A 15,626-nucleotide genomic window follows, 5' to 3' on the forward strand; every position below is an offset into this window, starting at 1 on the left:
ACCTTCTTCTGTAATCTTTATAATGGGTTGAAGTTTTTGCAGATACGCAATTTGTGACGATGCATTAGAATAATGGATCTTCCATACGTAAATCACATGGTTTAGAGAGCTGGCCAACACAGAGAGCTTGCTGACTCCAAGTCTAACCCTCCTATTTGTCTTATTAAAAAATAAATAAATAAAAAAATCAGTCATATGCATTTCACAAATTTAATGATGCATTCTTCTAGTATTGGAGTGAAAAGCTAGATAATGACCTCATTAAAGAGTATGACAGTAAATGCACTCTGGGTAATGATTCATTTCCACTGCCACAGTCAACAAAGCCACTACTATCACTGATGAGCCAGTTTATTTATCAGCCTGTTAAATATCATCATTCCATCAAAGCAATATTACTTAACATATGAAGAGATATCAAGTAAGCTTGTGTAAGTATGTCCTGCATCATTAACACAGCTTGAAAGCACCGATGAATCTAAACTAGATTTCAGCATGCACTTCCCAGAAATATTTTGCCTAACTGGACACCTTTGATTTTGCATGAATGCTGAGAAAAACTTCAGCAGCATGTTTGGAATTCCAAGCCATAGAGTGCTTATCTTGAGAAGAATGCTGACTCACTGCCTCCTGTTTCAGCTGCAGACAGGCAGGCAGGAAACCACAGGAGCAGCTCTTGGGTGTTGGTTGCGTTCTCGCTCAGTTATCTACAAACATATAAAGCCCCGGGGGTGAGTTTAAGACAGGGAGTGGAGCTGTATGAATCTTGGGCATTTCTCATATTCATCTGAGCCACCAAAACCAGAGCTTTACGCTGACAAATAGGAGAGATGTGCCCCAAAGCATTTTAAATTAAGAGGGTGCTATTGAAAATATCAGTTAAGTTTATAATTACACCTTCTATTAGGTGAACATTTTGAAAGACATGTAAAAAGTGCAAAAATGAAACACATTTTTTTACGTTTTTAACCCAGACAACTGTTTTGATAATGAGAAATGCCACTTGTGCAACAAATCAGCATATTAGAATGATTTCTGAAGGATGATGAGACTGTGAAGGCTGGACCCAGCTAAGAGGAAACTTTCTCAGAACTTTGGCAATGTTCTGGCAAGGTTCTCTCAAAGTTATGAACACATGTTCAAATGACATTAACAGAATATTTGTTCAAAGTTTTATGTTTTTTTATGGATTTTTTTTGCTGAAACGTTTTGGATGTTTAAGTTTAGCTTCTTGTTTCAGAACAAAATTATTAATTCCAAAATTATAAAATTGGAATGTTCCCTTAAACATTTAAATCCTAATTTTAACTCAATGGGAATGTTAGCAGAATATTCTTAGAACTCAGAAAAAAAAGAAACATCCCTTTTAATAGCTTTACAGATATTTATTGGAAATGGTTTAAACTATATTTTTCGTACTTGTTTAATGAACTGTAAACAGTTATTGCACATGCACCTGTTTACATGCTCACCTGCGTAAACATACATAGAACTGCTGCAGGGAGGCATGATGACTTCAAACCAATAAAGTGCAATGTCTTTGCAATGTAAAATGCCAAAGTAATGACTTTGCCATAATCTGGATAAATTATATTTTAAAATATATTGAAAAGCTTGAAAGCTTAACGTTATTACTGCTTTTACAGCATATTTGATCTAATAAATGCAGCCTTGGTGAGTTTTTCCAAAAGCATTAAAAAGTCTTACCAACCACAAACTTTTAAATAGTAGTGTATATGATCAGATAATCACTAACTTCTTCACTGTGTAATCTAACTCTTTAATCTATTCCTGATGAACGGAACTTCCACAGTCTGTTATCTCAGGAGGAAGTCTAACTAATGACTATGTTCCTTTTATGGTTTCCTGCATGAAACTTCACTGATCATGTAGTCAGTTCATTTAAAACACATTCAAATTAGTTCAGATTTCAAATGAATCATAGGTACTGTGCAGAAATAATGTTTAATATCTGTGCATGGTTTTATTGAAATTTCTGACTAAGATATAGAGGATCTTGTTTACTGGCTGTTAAAAGTGTCATAGATCTAAATTTTCCAAAAGCTTTATCAGAGAAGTGTGTAATTTCTGTGTGAATAAAATCGTCAAATTTAATTGCATAAATAATGACTGGTAAAACACTCACCCTGTCTTCCAATTGGTTGGATAAACAGATGGCTGCACCCCAATCTCATACAATTGGTTAGGGCAATGATGTTGTGCTGGGCTGGTCAAATGCTCAAACTAACCCAGCAATGTTCTGACAGCACCACAGAGCCACAGTGTTTCAGAGCAATCACACAAATGGAATGCACACAGCTGTCTGCATATTAAGCTCCGATAGAAGAAATTATCTTATTGAAAAAAGTACACACTTCACCTTTAAATAATTATGAAATACCCTAAGAAGCCCACAAGACAAAACAAATTATAGAAATTCACTAAAACTTGACAAAAGCGACATACAGTAAGTGTAAAAAATATTTACTGATATACAAGGATGCATTGTTGTTGCTTTTGTATATTCCCCATAATCCATATTTTGGTCCGGAGTTTAGTCCATCTTTACATTCCATATGTTTTTATACATCCTCTTTTCAGTTAATTTATTGGTTCTGCATTGAGGTTATGGGTGCATCTCGTACTGGCCCTCAGTAGCAATGAAAAAGTCATTGAGTATGTCCTGTAGGTGATCAAAGGTGGGTCTGTCCTCTGGCCTTTCCTTCCAGCACTTCAGCATGATGTCATAGAGCTCTTCTGGACATCCATCTGGACACGGCATCCTGTAGTAACTGTCAAGGTTGCGGATCACCTCTGGATTCGTCATGCCTGAAATTGTGAGGAAAGTACAGCCAGGTTGTTAAAGATCTACCCATCTATCCTACACTGTTCTGAATGGAAAACAAAACCCAAGAGAGAAAAACCCATTACCTGGATATGGCACTCTGCCGTATGTGACAATCTCTGTCAAAAGAACTCCAAAGGACCACACGTCTGACTTGATGGTGAAAGTACCAAAGTTGATGGCCTCAGGGGCCGTCCATTTAATAGGGAACTTTGCACCTGATCGGTAAAAAACACGCAATTAGAGATGACAAATGGGGTTTTCATAAAAGTGTCGAACAGAGATGCATGCATGGAAAACTAATTTGTAATTTGAGATCAAAAAATGATTTAAAAAAATACTATAAATAAAGCCTCAGGGAAAGAAAATTCTGCCTTAATGTGGTTTAAAAAAAAAGAGACAACAAGGAAATTTCATCACGAAAAGAAACAGTTTTTGAATATCAGTAACTCGTATTCAACTTTAAAGGTCAAATATGTCAGTTCATCTCATTAGAAATCAAATGTCAGCACTGACTAATGCCAATTAATCTGTGTTAGTGGAAAAAACACTGCATTGTGGGAATAAATCGTGGGAAGTCGTGGCCTAATGGTTAGAGAGTCGGACTCGTAACCCAAAGGTTGCGGGTTCGAGTCTCATACCGGCAGGGATTGTAGGTGGGGGGAGTGAGTGTACAGCGCTCTCTCCCACCTTCAATACCACGACTGAGGTGCCCTTGAGCAAGGCATTTGTAATTTGAGATCAAAAAATTATTTAAAAAAATACTATAAATAAAGCCTCAGGGAAAGAAAATTCTGCCTTAATGTGGTTTAAAAACAAAGAGACAACAAGGAAATTTCATCACGAAAAGAAACAGTTTTTGAATATCAGTAACTCGTATTCAACTTTAAAGGTCAAATATGTCAGTTCATCTCATTAGAAATCAAATGTCAGCACTGACTAATGCCAATTAATCTGTGTTAGTGGAAAAAACACTGCATTGTGGGAATAAATCGTGGGAAGTAGTGGCCTAACATGCCTGAAATTGTGAGGAAAGTACAGCCAGGTTGTTAAAGATCTACCCATCTATCCTACACTGTTCTGAATGGAAAACAAAACCCAAGAGAGAAAAACCCATTACCTGGATATGGCACTCTGCCGTATGTGACAATCTCTGTCAAAAGAACTCCAAAGGACCACACGTCTGACTTGATGGTGAAAGTACCAAAGTTGATGGCCTCAGGGGCCGTCCATTTAATAGGGAACTTTGCACCTGATCGGTAAAAAACACGCAATTAGAGATGACAAATGGGGTTTTCATAAAAGTGTCGAACAGAGATGCATGCATGGAAAACTAATTTGTAATTTGAGATCAAAAAATTATTTAAAAAAATACTATAAATAAAGCCTCAGGGAAAGAAAATTCTGCCTTAATGTGGTTTAAAAACAAAGAGACAACAAGGAAATTTCATCACGAAAAGAAACAGTTTTTGAATATCAGTAACTCGTATTCAACTTTAAAGGTCAAATATGTCAGTTCATCTCATTAGAAATCAAATGTCAGCACTGACTAATGCCAATTAATCTGTGTTAGTGGAAAAAACACTGCATTGTGGGAATAAATCGTGGGAAGTCGTGGCCTAATGGTTAGAGAGTCGGACTCGTAACCCAAAGGTTGCGGGTTCGAGTCTCATACCGGCAGGGATTGTAGGTGGGGGGAGTGAGTGTACAGCGCTCTCTCCCACCTTCAATACCACGACTGAGGTGCCCTTGAGCAAGGCACCGAACCCCCAACTGCTCCCCGGGCGCCGCAGCAAAATAATGGCTGCCCACTGCTCCGGGTGTGTGCTCACGGTGTGTGTGTGTTCACTGCTGTGTGTGTGCACTTTGGATGGGTTAAACGCAGAGCACTAATTCCAAATATGGCTCACCATACTTGGCCACATGTCACATCACTTCACTTCACTTCATAAATTAGTGTACTCACCTTCTTGTGCAGTGTATTCAGATTCTATGATCCTGGCAAGGCCAAAGTCTGCTATTTTACAGTGCAGGGTCTCAGAGACTAGAATATTAGCGGCACGCAGGTCTCTGTGAATGTAGTTTTTCCTTTCTATGAAAGCCATTCCTTCTGAAATCTGTTACATAGAGAGTAATAAGGGAAGAGTGTGAAGTGAAGAGATCTGTCAGTGTATGAGTAGCATTATTTACTGTTACAATATTCAAAAAACATGAAAAAACAGCCAATTATGAATTTCATTTTTATGAGAAATTAATATACTGAATATAATATAGTGGAATATTCTGTCATTTTTATAATGCAGTTTCTCAAATATGTTTTTCAAAAAATTGTACTGTAAATTTTTGTTGTCACTGATATTATTTAAAATCACTACAAAAATATTTGATGCATTACTTTATGTATTTGTTTGTTTTATGCTATATCAGCATCAAAGGATATTATTTAATGGCAAGAACAGGGTATAAACTTAACAGGTGCTTTTTATTTTTACCAGTTTCTACCCTGTTCTTGCAATTAAATATCCTTATAAGCTGATATGGCATAAAACAATTAAATAAATATACACAATGATTTATGATTTTTATGATGAACTCAAAATTAACCTTAACATGGTTTAGCCTTTCAGTACATACATAAACCATTTGCATGATTTATATCATTGCATTTACAGTATATTTGCAATGCAGACCATAAAAAAGTTAGCAGCAACATAGTGGGCTCTAACAGGAAGCTGCTTTCACACAGAGAGCAAGATCACAGTCATGCATGTTAGGGGCTTCAGGTTAATGGAAAAATGTACGTAACATCCTGCCGAAAGATATTGATCTAAATTTGCGGTGGTTGTTAGAAGTGTTGAGATCTAAAAATGTTCAAAAAAATGTTCAGACCATGAGCTTACAAGACCAAAGACCATTTCCTCTACATGTTCCTGACAGTCTCTGGTGCAAAACAATTCTAAAAATAGTTACAGAAGTTGAAACTGGTGTATACAAAGGGTGTATGAATTAACTCTAATGAATGTGCAGGTTTTCATGCAATGCATTTAAATGTATCCTGTTCCATAAAGACTGAAATCTGCATTGCCAGAGAAATATCAATTAATTTCTACTAAGCTAAGACAATCAAGTGAAATCATGACAAAAATGAAATTATTCTTACTTGTGCAGCCATATCAATCAGCTTGGGAAGTTTTAATTTATGGCCATCATCCGTCTTCAGAAAGTCTAGCAAGCTTCCTTGAATAGGAAAAGAACAATTGTATAGTTTGAACAGTTATGTCATAATTTGAAATGGTTTAGTACTCTAATAATGTTGTGGTAATACTAACCATTAGCCATGTATTCTGTGACGATATAGATGGGTTCTTTAGTGACTACAGCATGCAATTTCACCAGTCTCTCATGCTGGAGCTGTTTCATCAGATTAGCCTCCTGTAGGAATGCCTCGGGCTCCATGGTGCCTTCCTTCAAAGTCTTGATGGCGACTGTCTGGTTGTTTTTGTAGTACCCTACAAACAAGAGCCGCAGACACATGCAGGTTTATTAAATACACTTTTGAAGAAAATCTCATTGACCTACGGCAGCTCAATGAACACAGATTTCAGGACAGATACTTTTAGCCTCATGGTTAGATTCTTGAGAAAGGGCCTAGAACTAATCATTCATTATCAGGAATGCCATAAAAAGTATTTTTTAATCAGTCCTTTTGTCTAATTTCAAGTAAAAATATGTCTGTTCTTGTTTTAAACATATACCTTACTAAATAAAGTTATATAAAACAAATACAATAATTTTCAAATGGATAAAAATAAAACTATAATATTGTATAAAAAACAAATAATATAAAAAAATGATATAAAGAATACATGTAATGAAGATCTGCAAGAGCACATACTGTGCAATAGGGGAATATGGGTCAGAGGCTTTTGCATCTTCTGATTAATATTGACCCTGGTGGCCAAAGTCAAAACCCCTTTGACGTACAATTAATTTATCATTCATGTGGCTAAAATATATCACAAAAATCCACATGACACACTGACACATGCCCTTGAACAAACAACTTCAAGGCCAGTATAATGAGAATTTTACGCTGAAGTGAGATGAATACAAGGACATATTAATTTGAATTTGAATTAAATCTCTGATTAAATTTAGTATCTGATTAAAATGTTTTAATTCGATTTTAAAAAATAATTTAATGTATGTTACATCAAGGCAACATTGCAACAATGAAAAGAAATTATATTGAAAGACTTTCGATTTTTGAGATCAGAATATTAAACACTAATAAAACTGACTCTTACTGTAGGTTACATCTTGATTCACTTTTAAATCGAAATAATGAATATGACTCTACATATTTAAAAATTAAGAACACGCTCTAATAAACTTGAATCATATTGTTTCTAGACTATAAAACTATAAAATAGTTTATTAAAGAGTGTTCTTGAAGTATATAAAAAGTAAAAGGAGTCCTCCAAACGTTGTACCATGCCAGAAAAAGATTTTAAAATGACCAACTGGGTTTAGTGTGACCAAAAAGGGAATTTGTATTGTTAGATTCAGAGTCATCCCCTCATCATTTTATATTCACTGCATATGAATTATGTGCTTGCAAAGAAAGAATAAAGATTTGTTACCCAAGGGCAACATTGCGCAACTAAACTTTCTTCCGCTTCTTACCCATCCATACTTCTCCAAACTGGCCTGCACCAAGTTTTTTCACCATCTTCAGAGTCTCTCTGCGAATCTCCCACTCATCTTGAGCCCAGGGTCTCTGAGGAGCAGTAGTTTTACAGGGACTTCCTAGCCTCTGGCACAAACCATCTGCTGTCCCTATACGTACAATAAAGTAGTTTGGGAAAAGAGCAAGAATGTTCAGAGGGAAGTAAGAAACTCAGGAGAAATATCTAATTAAACAAGACTAGCATCTACCAAGCTGACTGAAATGAAACCATGTTTACTGGTTTTGATTCTGTCTGGAAAAAAAAAAGCACAAGATGTGTCCAAACCAAAATGTAGAAAAAGGTTTTTGTTACTTGTAAACAGTTCTATTAAAAGACACAACAAACCAAAATGGGGCAAGGGTGCAGAATACGAACTGAGACTGAAGCTGACCTATTTATCTGGTGGTTAAAGCAACAGTTTGTCAAGTTCTCACAGCTACGACCACGGAAAGTATACAGTGGAAGAAACAGACAGGGTCCTTGGTACAGCAACAGTCTTTGCTCCAAGTACTTACTGGAGTAATACTTTACTAGTTCTTGAAGAGAAGGAAAGGTTGTGGAGGAAGAGATGTAGTAACCACCATTATCAAGGGCTCGGATCTTATAATGCTTGACTACGTCATATTGCTCTGGGGTGGAGTCTCTTATAGACAGAGAGAAAGCACCTGCAGAGGATCAGAAACAGCAGTTAAATAACATGGCTGATCAGTGTGTTGTTATTTTTAGGAAGAACAGAATCACAGCCAGCCAAAGTTTTTGAAATAGCGCACATTTAATGTCACTACGATCTGACAGGTATCACTGCATTAAGTGTAGCGAGAACTAAGACCTGTCGCCCTAGGCTCTGAAAAAAAGATGAAAATAATCAGGGAAACATTCCATGCCTTTAAGAGAAATCTCTGAATCTTTGAATAATTTCGCATGTTCAGGATTTCTCACATCAAGTTTGTTTGTCTTTGGAGAGTTTAAGAAAGTAAAATGGCTGACATTGCCAGTGTTGGGAGTAACTCATTACAAGTAATGCGAGTTACGTAATCAGATCAATTTTTTCAAGTAACTAGTAAAGTAACACATTACTTTTTTAATTTACAAGAAAATATCTGATTAAAAACAATCAAGCCCTGTTTTTTTTAGAAAGTAACGCGAAAGTAACGCAAAAGTAATATAACGCATTACTTTCCATAAAAAGTAACTAAGTAAAGTAATTAGTTACTTTTTTTATGGAGTAACGCAATATTGTAATGCATTACTTTTAAAAGTAACTTTCCCCAACACTGGTCATTGCTTACAGCACCTTAAAAACTGTAATAACTTATTTTTATTTTAATGTATTTACTGATTTAACAGTGCTTGCAAAACACATGTATTTTTCAGTACAAATATCTAAACCTTCATCAAGATACAATAACTTCAGAAGCAAAATGACAATATAACAAGTATCATTTTCTGAAAAATGTATCAAAATTAAGTAACTTTGCTCTTAAAACAAGAAAAAAGTCTGCTAATGTGGTAATAAAAATAAACTTATTTTCCCTTTAAATTAAGTTTATATTTCTTAATTTATTTATATATATATATATATATATATATATATATATATATATATATACACACACACACACACACTTATTTAAGAACTTTTAATGCAAATTAGGCACTCAGAAAACTAAAAAAAATAAGTATCTATCTAAAGCAATCTAACTATAATCTGCATAAAAACAAGAAAATTCCAGTGAAGACTTGTTTCTGCATTTCCCATTGCTCTACAAGTAGACAAATAAAATAAGAAGTCTATTAATATCTCCACTCAAAGCAAAGCACAGATCTCAGTACATAGGTTGACATTTATTTGCTCTTTCATCTCTCTGCATGATGTGAACTTGAAAAAGAGCAGCAGATGAGTCTCTGTAACCTTTGAAAAATTCAAGTATGCACACTTTATCAGCGAAAGATTTGATCAAAATTAAATAAAAGTAACACAATTTGGAGGCTGTGGAGCCAGTGCTCCTTTAAATATTAATTTAGTTTGAGTGGTCTGAGGTAAAACAAGAACCTTGACATCTGAAAATATCGTGATAGTATATTATACTGACTACTTGAAGTAATTTCTTTAGTATTTCTTTAATTTTATGGTAGAAACTGAACTAATGCTGTATAGAATTCTTGCTGCGCTACATTATGGCTAGAAAAGATAGTGATGCACAGTACTGTAGCAATGGAACTGTTTGAAATATTGTGCACTTTTGTGCTTATGGGCCCTAAGACGTGAACTGCTGATGTAATTGCGTTCAGTGATCACGTGAAAACAAAGGGAATGAAATTTATTGGCATCTGACCTTTGGTTGTTTCACTTTCTCTCACAAGAAATGAGCCAGGTTTGTTTCCTGGTGCCAGCAGAAGACGCTCTGTGTCTCTGCGACTCATGTTCTTGAAAAACCATCTGGAACACAAAACAGAGCCTTTATAATATCATTCTTCTTCACCAATTAAGTTTGCAGATTAGAACAGTTAGTTCTGAGTGACATTCCAAGAATGTTGATGTTATTGCATATAACAGCAGTGGAACATTTGGTGCCTACGGTCGAAATACAGCAGTGCTGTTGTTCAGAACAACGGACAACACTCTTTCCCGTGCGCTATTGCTGAAACATATCCCTATTTCGGTAATATTTGTTGCTATTGTACCTCTCCACCTCCAGTGTGTGTACTCTTGCCACATGCGTAGACGGAATATAGCCCTCATGACCAGTGATCAAGGACTTCGCCAACCACCATTCACCAGTCCTGAGAAAAACATGGGACAAGTTAGTTATTGTAATCATTTGGCTGTTTAATCTTTTTTATTGCATTATTTGTGTGTGCTTTTTAAAAAAATATTATTTTAGCTGATGTTTACATTTAGCAAATTTAAACCATACTCAATATAAAGACGATCCACCTGGAATAACATGAGCAAAACAGTCTACTATGCCATTCACACTTTATTAAGCTAACAAAGTTCTTACCAACTAAGTCTTTTGATTAATTGTAAACCTTTACAAGTGGAGATCTTCTCTTAGTATAACATGCTGGAAGCATTTGCTGTATTTTAATTTTATACTCATATTACCAAAAAAGTATTGGTATTGTTTACTCACTCTTTAATAATCTTGAGTCTGTCGCCTTTTTTGAACTGAAGATCACTGTCACTAGCAGGCTGGAAGTCATATTGAGCAATAACAATGTCTTCATCTGAAAAGAAAGTTAAATGTGTTCAAATGTGCAATTCAAATAAACACATGTTCCATCTGTAACATTTTCTTCTGTTGCATAACATGTGAACAATCACATGACAGTTTCTGGCCTTTTATTTTCTTATTTTTGTAAGAACACAAGATCTGCACCCAGCAGCATTAATAATATAATGTATCAAAATGATTTTAGAAAGAAAAATGCTTCCCTGAACTCCACGACATGCCAAAAAGTAAAATGTGTTACCTTGATTGTTGTTTTGCTTCCTGTGATCTCTTGACAACTGTAAATAAAATAATTAATTTACTTATTCATTAATGTTTTTTAATGATAACATGTAATAGAAATGTATAAATTTGTAGTAATATAAACTGTAGTAATATTTAACAAATACAACACAGTTAAACTGAAAATGGTCTTGTTTGTCACTACTGTGAAGCTCAGTAAAAGTGAAACAAATTAAAAACAATTTTCTCAGTAAAATTCAGTTAGTCATAAAAAAGGGCAATACTTACATGAGATTTGTTAGAGTTTGATGAATTATAATAGTCATGCCCTTTAGAGTCTTTGCAATGTTTCTGGTCACTACAAGCACAACCCATCCTTAAAAATGAAATTGAATCATCTTCTTAATCAGTGTTCATTTATACTTATATTTTATAAAATCAAATCTATTTGTTCCTTGTAATCACACCTATATTCAGCGCTGTCAGTCTCCCCAGTTCTCTACTCGGAGTTCAGTAATAGTCCAGAAGAAAACCAGAAAGGTCCAGAGAGGCATCATACTGGGTGCTGAATAAAATAAGAAAACATTTTCAAGCTCACCCACATGAGCCAAACATGATAATGATTTCACCACAGTTTGGTGGTTTGCACTTTAGTCTTTAAAAAACCTAATCAGTAATGTATCCATTAGTATGAATAGACAGTCACTGACAAATGCAGTCTTACCACACAAATAAAAATAAAAATCAAATAATGAAATATTTAATCAACAGTGACTGCTTACCCTTATGTTATGAAAACAGATTCCATTGGATGAAAATATTAACTAGTGCAAAAGATAAAAGAAGATAAGATTTTTAGGTGTATATATTTAGATGTATTTTTAACAGCTTGGCATGTTAAACTGAATTAAAGAAAATTATAAACAGTTTTCAACTATGATGATGATTTGTGGTCTTTTTTTTTAATAATTATTTCCATTTAGACTTAGTCACTGAATATAAGCATAATCATACATTAAGTATCTAATTAAACATACTACTTGAATGTCAAAATATGAAAACAGTTTTAAAGATAGTTCAAAAAAAGTGACCAAAATGTATCACTATATGTTAGAGCAATGTCTACTGTTCGGTAAAGGCAAAATATCAATTCAAAGTAAAATATATGTGTTTGTACTTACATTGCGTGTGTCCTCAGCATACTTAAATATATTTAATAATCCAAATTCAGGTTCTTGATTTCTGAACTAAATCAAGAGTATTTTTTCTCTCACACATATATATGAAGACATACAGGCAGCCCATCTACTGCAGACACACACTCAATCTGCATCTAAGGCCTGGCATATGCCCTGAGGGACCACATTAGCTGAAAGAGATAAACAGAGATCAGTAGTTGTGTTTATTTAGCTTACCCCTCCCTCTCTTTCCTCTGTCAGTGCATAATTCACAAACTGTGCAAATGCCTTAGAGTAAAGCACGCATATGATGAGCATGTGCTGTCAGACTTTACAACTGTAGACAACAACATATTTTAACATCCTCATTCTTAGTTACCGTTTCACTGCTATGAATGCTATTTTTACTCTATGCTGTCTGGCAACAACTTAGCCTGAGAATTTTTTTTGAAATACAGAAATAACAATTCCAAATATTTAAATGGGCTTCAAGAACAAAATTTTCTTCGAACATCATTTAAATGAATTTGGGAAGTTGTGTTGTTTTGCAGGCGTCTCTCAAAGAAATATACAGTGGGTATAGAAAAGAATCACATTTTGATGCTTTGCAACCAGAAATTAAGAAAGTGAGGTGAAAGATATAACACCAACATGTCAGAAGAAAAAATATAGAATCACGGAGTTGGAAAAACCCCTTCCTAAAAATGACTTGTAAGGTCAATCAGGTTTAGCTTATCACCTTCTCAATGGCACACAAACCATTTGACTTTCAACTGTGATCAGCTGTGGTCATTTTGATTAGCTCAGCATGAAAAGAGCTTTCCTGGAGCATGTCAGTCCTTGGTAGTGCAACTGAAACAAACAATCAACTATGGGTGGCAAGGCACTGTCAGAAGGTCTCTAGGGTAAAGTTGTAGAGAGGCACAAGAGATGGATACAGAAAAAAAAAAAGATTTCAAAGGCTTTATCAATGCCTAAAAGCACAGTGAAGTCTATTATTAAGAAGTGGAAGGTATTTGGTACAGCACAGACCCTCGCTGGATCAAGACGTCGCTCTAAACTGGATGAAAGAGTCAGGAGGAAACTGGTCAGAGAAGCGACCAAGAGGCCTACAGCAACTCTGAAGCAGCTGCAGGAATTTATGACAAAGAGTGGTCACTGTGTGCATGTGACAACAATATCACAAATTCTCTACAAATGTGGAGGGTTGCAAGAAAAAAGCCAGTCCTCAAGAAAGGCCACATGCAGTCACAACTGAGCTTTGCCAAAACGCACCTTGAAGATTCTGAGGCAGGTGAGACTAAAATTACATTATTTGGCCTCAACACCAAATGACATGTCTGGCGGAAATCCAATACAGCTCTCCATCCAAATAACAGCAATCCTACAGTAAAAAATGGAGGTGGTAATATCCTGTTATGGGGGTGTTTCTCTGCAGCAGAGACTGGAGCACTTGTCAGGATAGAAGGAAAAATGGATGGGGCAAAATACCATCAAATTCTTGAGGAAAATCTGCTGCCCTCTGCCAGAAAGTTATTGATGGGAAGAAGGTTTGACTTCCAACATGAGAGTGACCCAAAGCGCACAGTAAAACTGAGCACACAGTGGTTGAAGGAGAAAAAGGTGAATGTTCTTGCATGGCCTAGTCAGAGCCCAGACTTAAACCCCATTGAAAATCTGTGCAATGACTGGAAGACTGCAGTCCACAAACGCTCACCATCAAATTTAACTGAACTTGAGCAGTTCTGCAAAGAAGAGTGGGCAAATATTGTAAAGTCTAGAAGTGCAAAGTTAGTAGAGACAGAGACAAATCCCAACAGACTAAAGGCTGTAATTAAAACAAAAGGTGGTTCAACAAAATACTGAAACAAGTGGGGTGATCCTTTTTCCAACTCTGTTTTTATATTTATTTTTGTCTGTGTTATATCTTTCACTTGGATGTTATAAGTTGCACTGAATACAGCTGGATAAAACAAAGATTGTCCTCAAAAGCTACATGAGATTTAGCTTGCAGCAGCTTTTTTCACAGGATGTTGTTGACTAGCCCAGACAGAGATGTTTCCCTTTATAGGCACTGTGGTTTTCTTCAGTTAAACTTCGGTTAATCTGATCTCTACCGTTTGCACGTTCATTTACTCTGCAGTTGTAATTTAATTCAAAGTTAAGATTGTATGTGTTATACTACAGACCATGAGTGTTTTTGTAGTCCCAGTCCTGTTAGGCCTTAAAGACCCAATAAAATCAAAATACGTGTTGTGCGGATTTTAGCACATCTATATGATAACATGTTCCTGAATGTTGAAAAAAATTACTTTTTGCAGATTCTTACTCATTCTGTACCACACAGATTTTTGACCAATTAAATTCATTCTAGAATGAGAATGTCCCTTCCCTTAATACCAAATACCAAACTGACTTAAATGATTCATGATTTATATTTAGGAGGTGGCATAATTAAGATGACTTTTGGAACAACATGACAACTGTCATGGTGGAAATTAGATAACTGTATGAAAAATAACGATGTGTGTAAAATGTATGAAGAGCTTGAAAAAAAGTCCGCACACTCAAACAAGTGTGAGTGTGCGGACTTTTTTTCAAGCTCTTCACCTTTGGGTAACCTTTTTTGGTCTACGCACCTCAGTTGGATTTTTTTGAAGGCGCGGTGAGTCTCTGGCTGCTTCTCTGTAAAATGTATGAAAAATAACAATGAAGCAGTATGTAGCCAGCCTTGATACTGACTTGGGAGTTAGACATCTGGAACAGGCTAAAGTAGCTCAGGTCTTTTTGCTTCAGCAGTACCACAATCTCCCCTCTGGGATCTCATGTACATTAACACAGTTACTATAAAAGTTATTCTGAAATGTAATAAAATACTTTATATTGTGTACAATATAATGTTTTCTTCTCATCTGTTATATTATGTCTGTATAGATTATTAGCAATAATATTTACCATAAAATAAAACAGCAAGGTTTTAATTAAGAAATCATATTTTGTATAAAGTAGCCATATATTTGAGATCTTTTGAGAAAAAAAAAGAACTTCTTAATTTCCCCTAATCTTACTGTCTATATTATGAAAGAATTGTTGAATAATGAACGAAACAAAAACATATACAGAATACAGAATACAACAGCATTTAAATGAATATGTCTGTCATAAAATTAAATCAGATTTACACCTAAGTAAGTATTCCACTGATTTGTGTGGGGGAAAACGCATTAAATCTGGCGAGACTGTTTGTTTCCACTCTTGCCTGTGTCGTCAACACCGAAGATTTAAACGTGTAAAAGTAAACGAGATTTGAGAACTAAATATAGTCTACAGCGGCCCCTTAAAATGCCTCCACCTCACACTTCGAAAACTTGCTTAGAACTCCTTATTGAAGTTTTTTTTTTTTACCCTATGGTGA

General features: G+C 35.3%; 1 protein-coding gene across 1 annotated transcript; it reads right to left on the reverse strand.

The window, feature by feature from the left end:
* Positions 1-1,982: 1,982 nt before the first annotated feature.
* LOC107701472 (tyrosine-protein kinase Blk-like) lies at positions 1,983-12,902 on the reverse strand. The gene is made up of 16 exons (XM_016503478.1): positions 12,863-12,902; positions 12,215-12,402; positions 11,816-11,857; positions 11,501-11,598; positions 11,322-11,409; positions 11,053-11,089; positions 10,713-10,806; positions 10,261-10,359; positions 9,912-10,015; positions 8,091-8,240; positions 7,532-7,684; positions 6,175-6,354; positions 6,006-6,082; positions 4,812-4,962; positions 3,966-4,097; positions 1,983-2,829 (listed from the first exon to the last, which is right to left on the reverse strand). The coding sequence occupies exons 5-16, from the start codon at positions 11,406-11,408 to the stop codon at positions 2,627-2,629; spliced, it is 1,467 nt and encodes a 488-aa protein (XP_016358964.1). The 5' UTR covers position 11,409; positions 11,501-11,598; positions 11,816-11,857; positions 12,215-12,402; positions 12,863-12,902; the 3' UTR covers positions 1,983-2,626.
* Between the last annotated feature and the right edge of the window lie 2,724 nt (positions 12,903-15,626).

Source organism: Sinocyclocheilus anshuiensis, unplaced genomic scaffold (assembly GCF_001515605.1).
Source record: "Sinocyclocheilus anshuiensis isolate Anshui unplaced genomic scaffold, SAMN03320099.WGS_v1.1 scaffold1051, whole genome shotgun sequence".
NCBI classification, from domain to species: Eukaryota; Metazoa; Chordata; class Actinopteri; order Cypriniformes; family Cyprinidae; genus Sinocyclocheilus; species Sinocyclocheilus anshuiensis.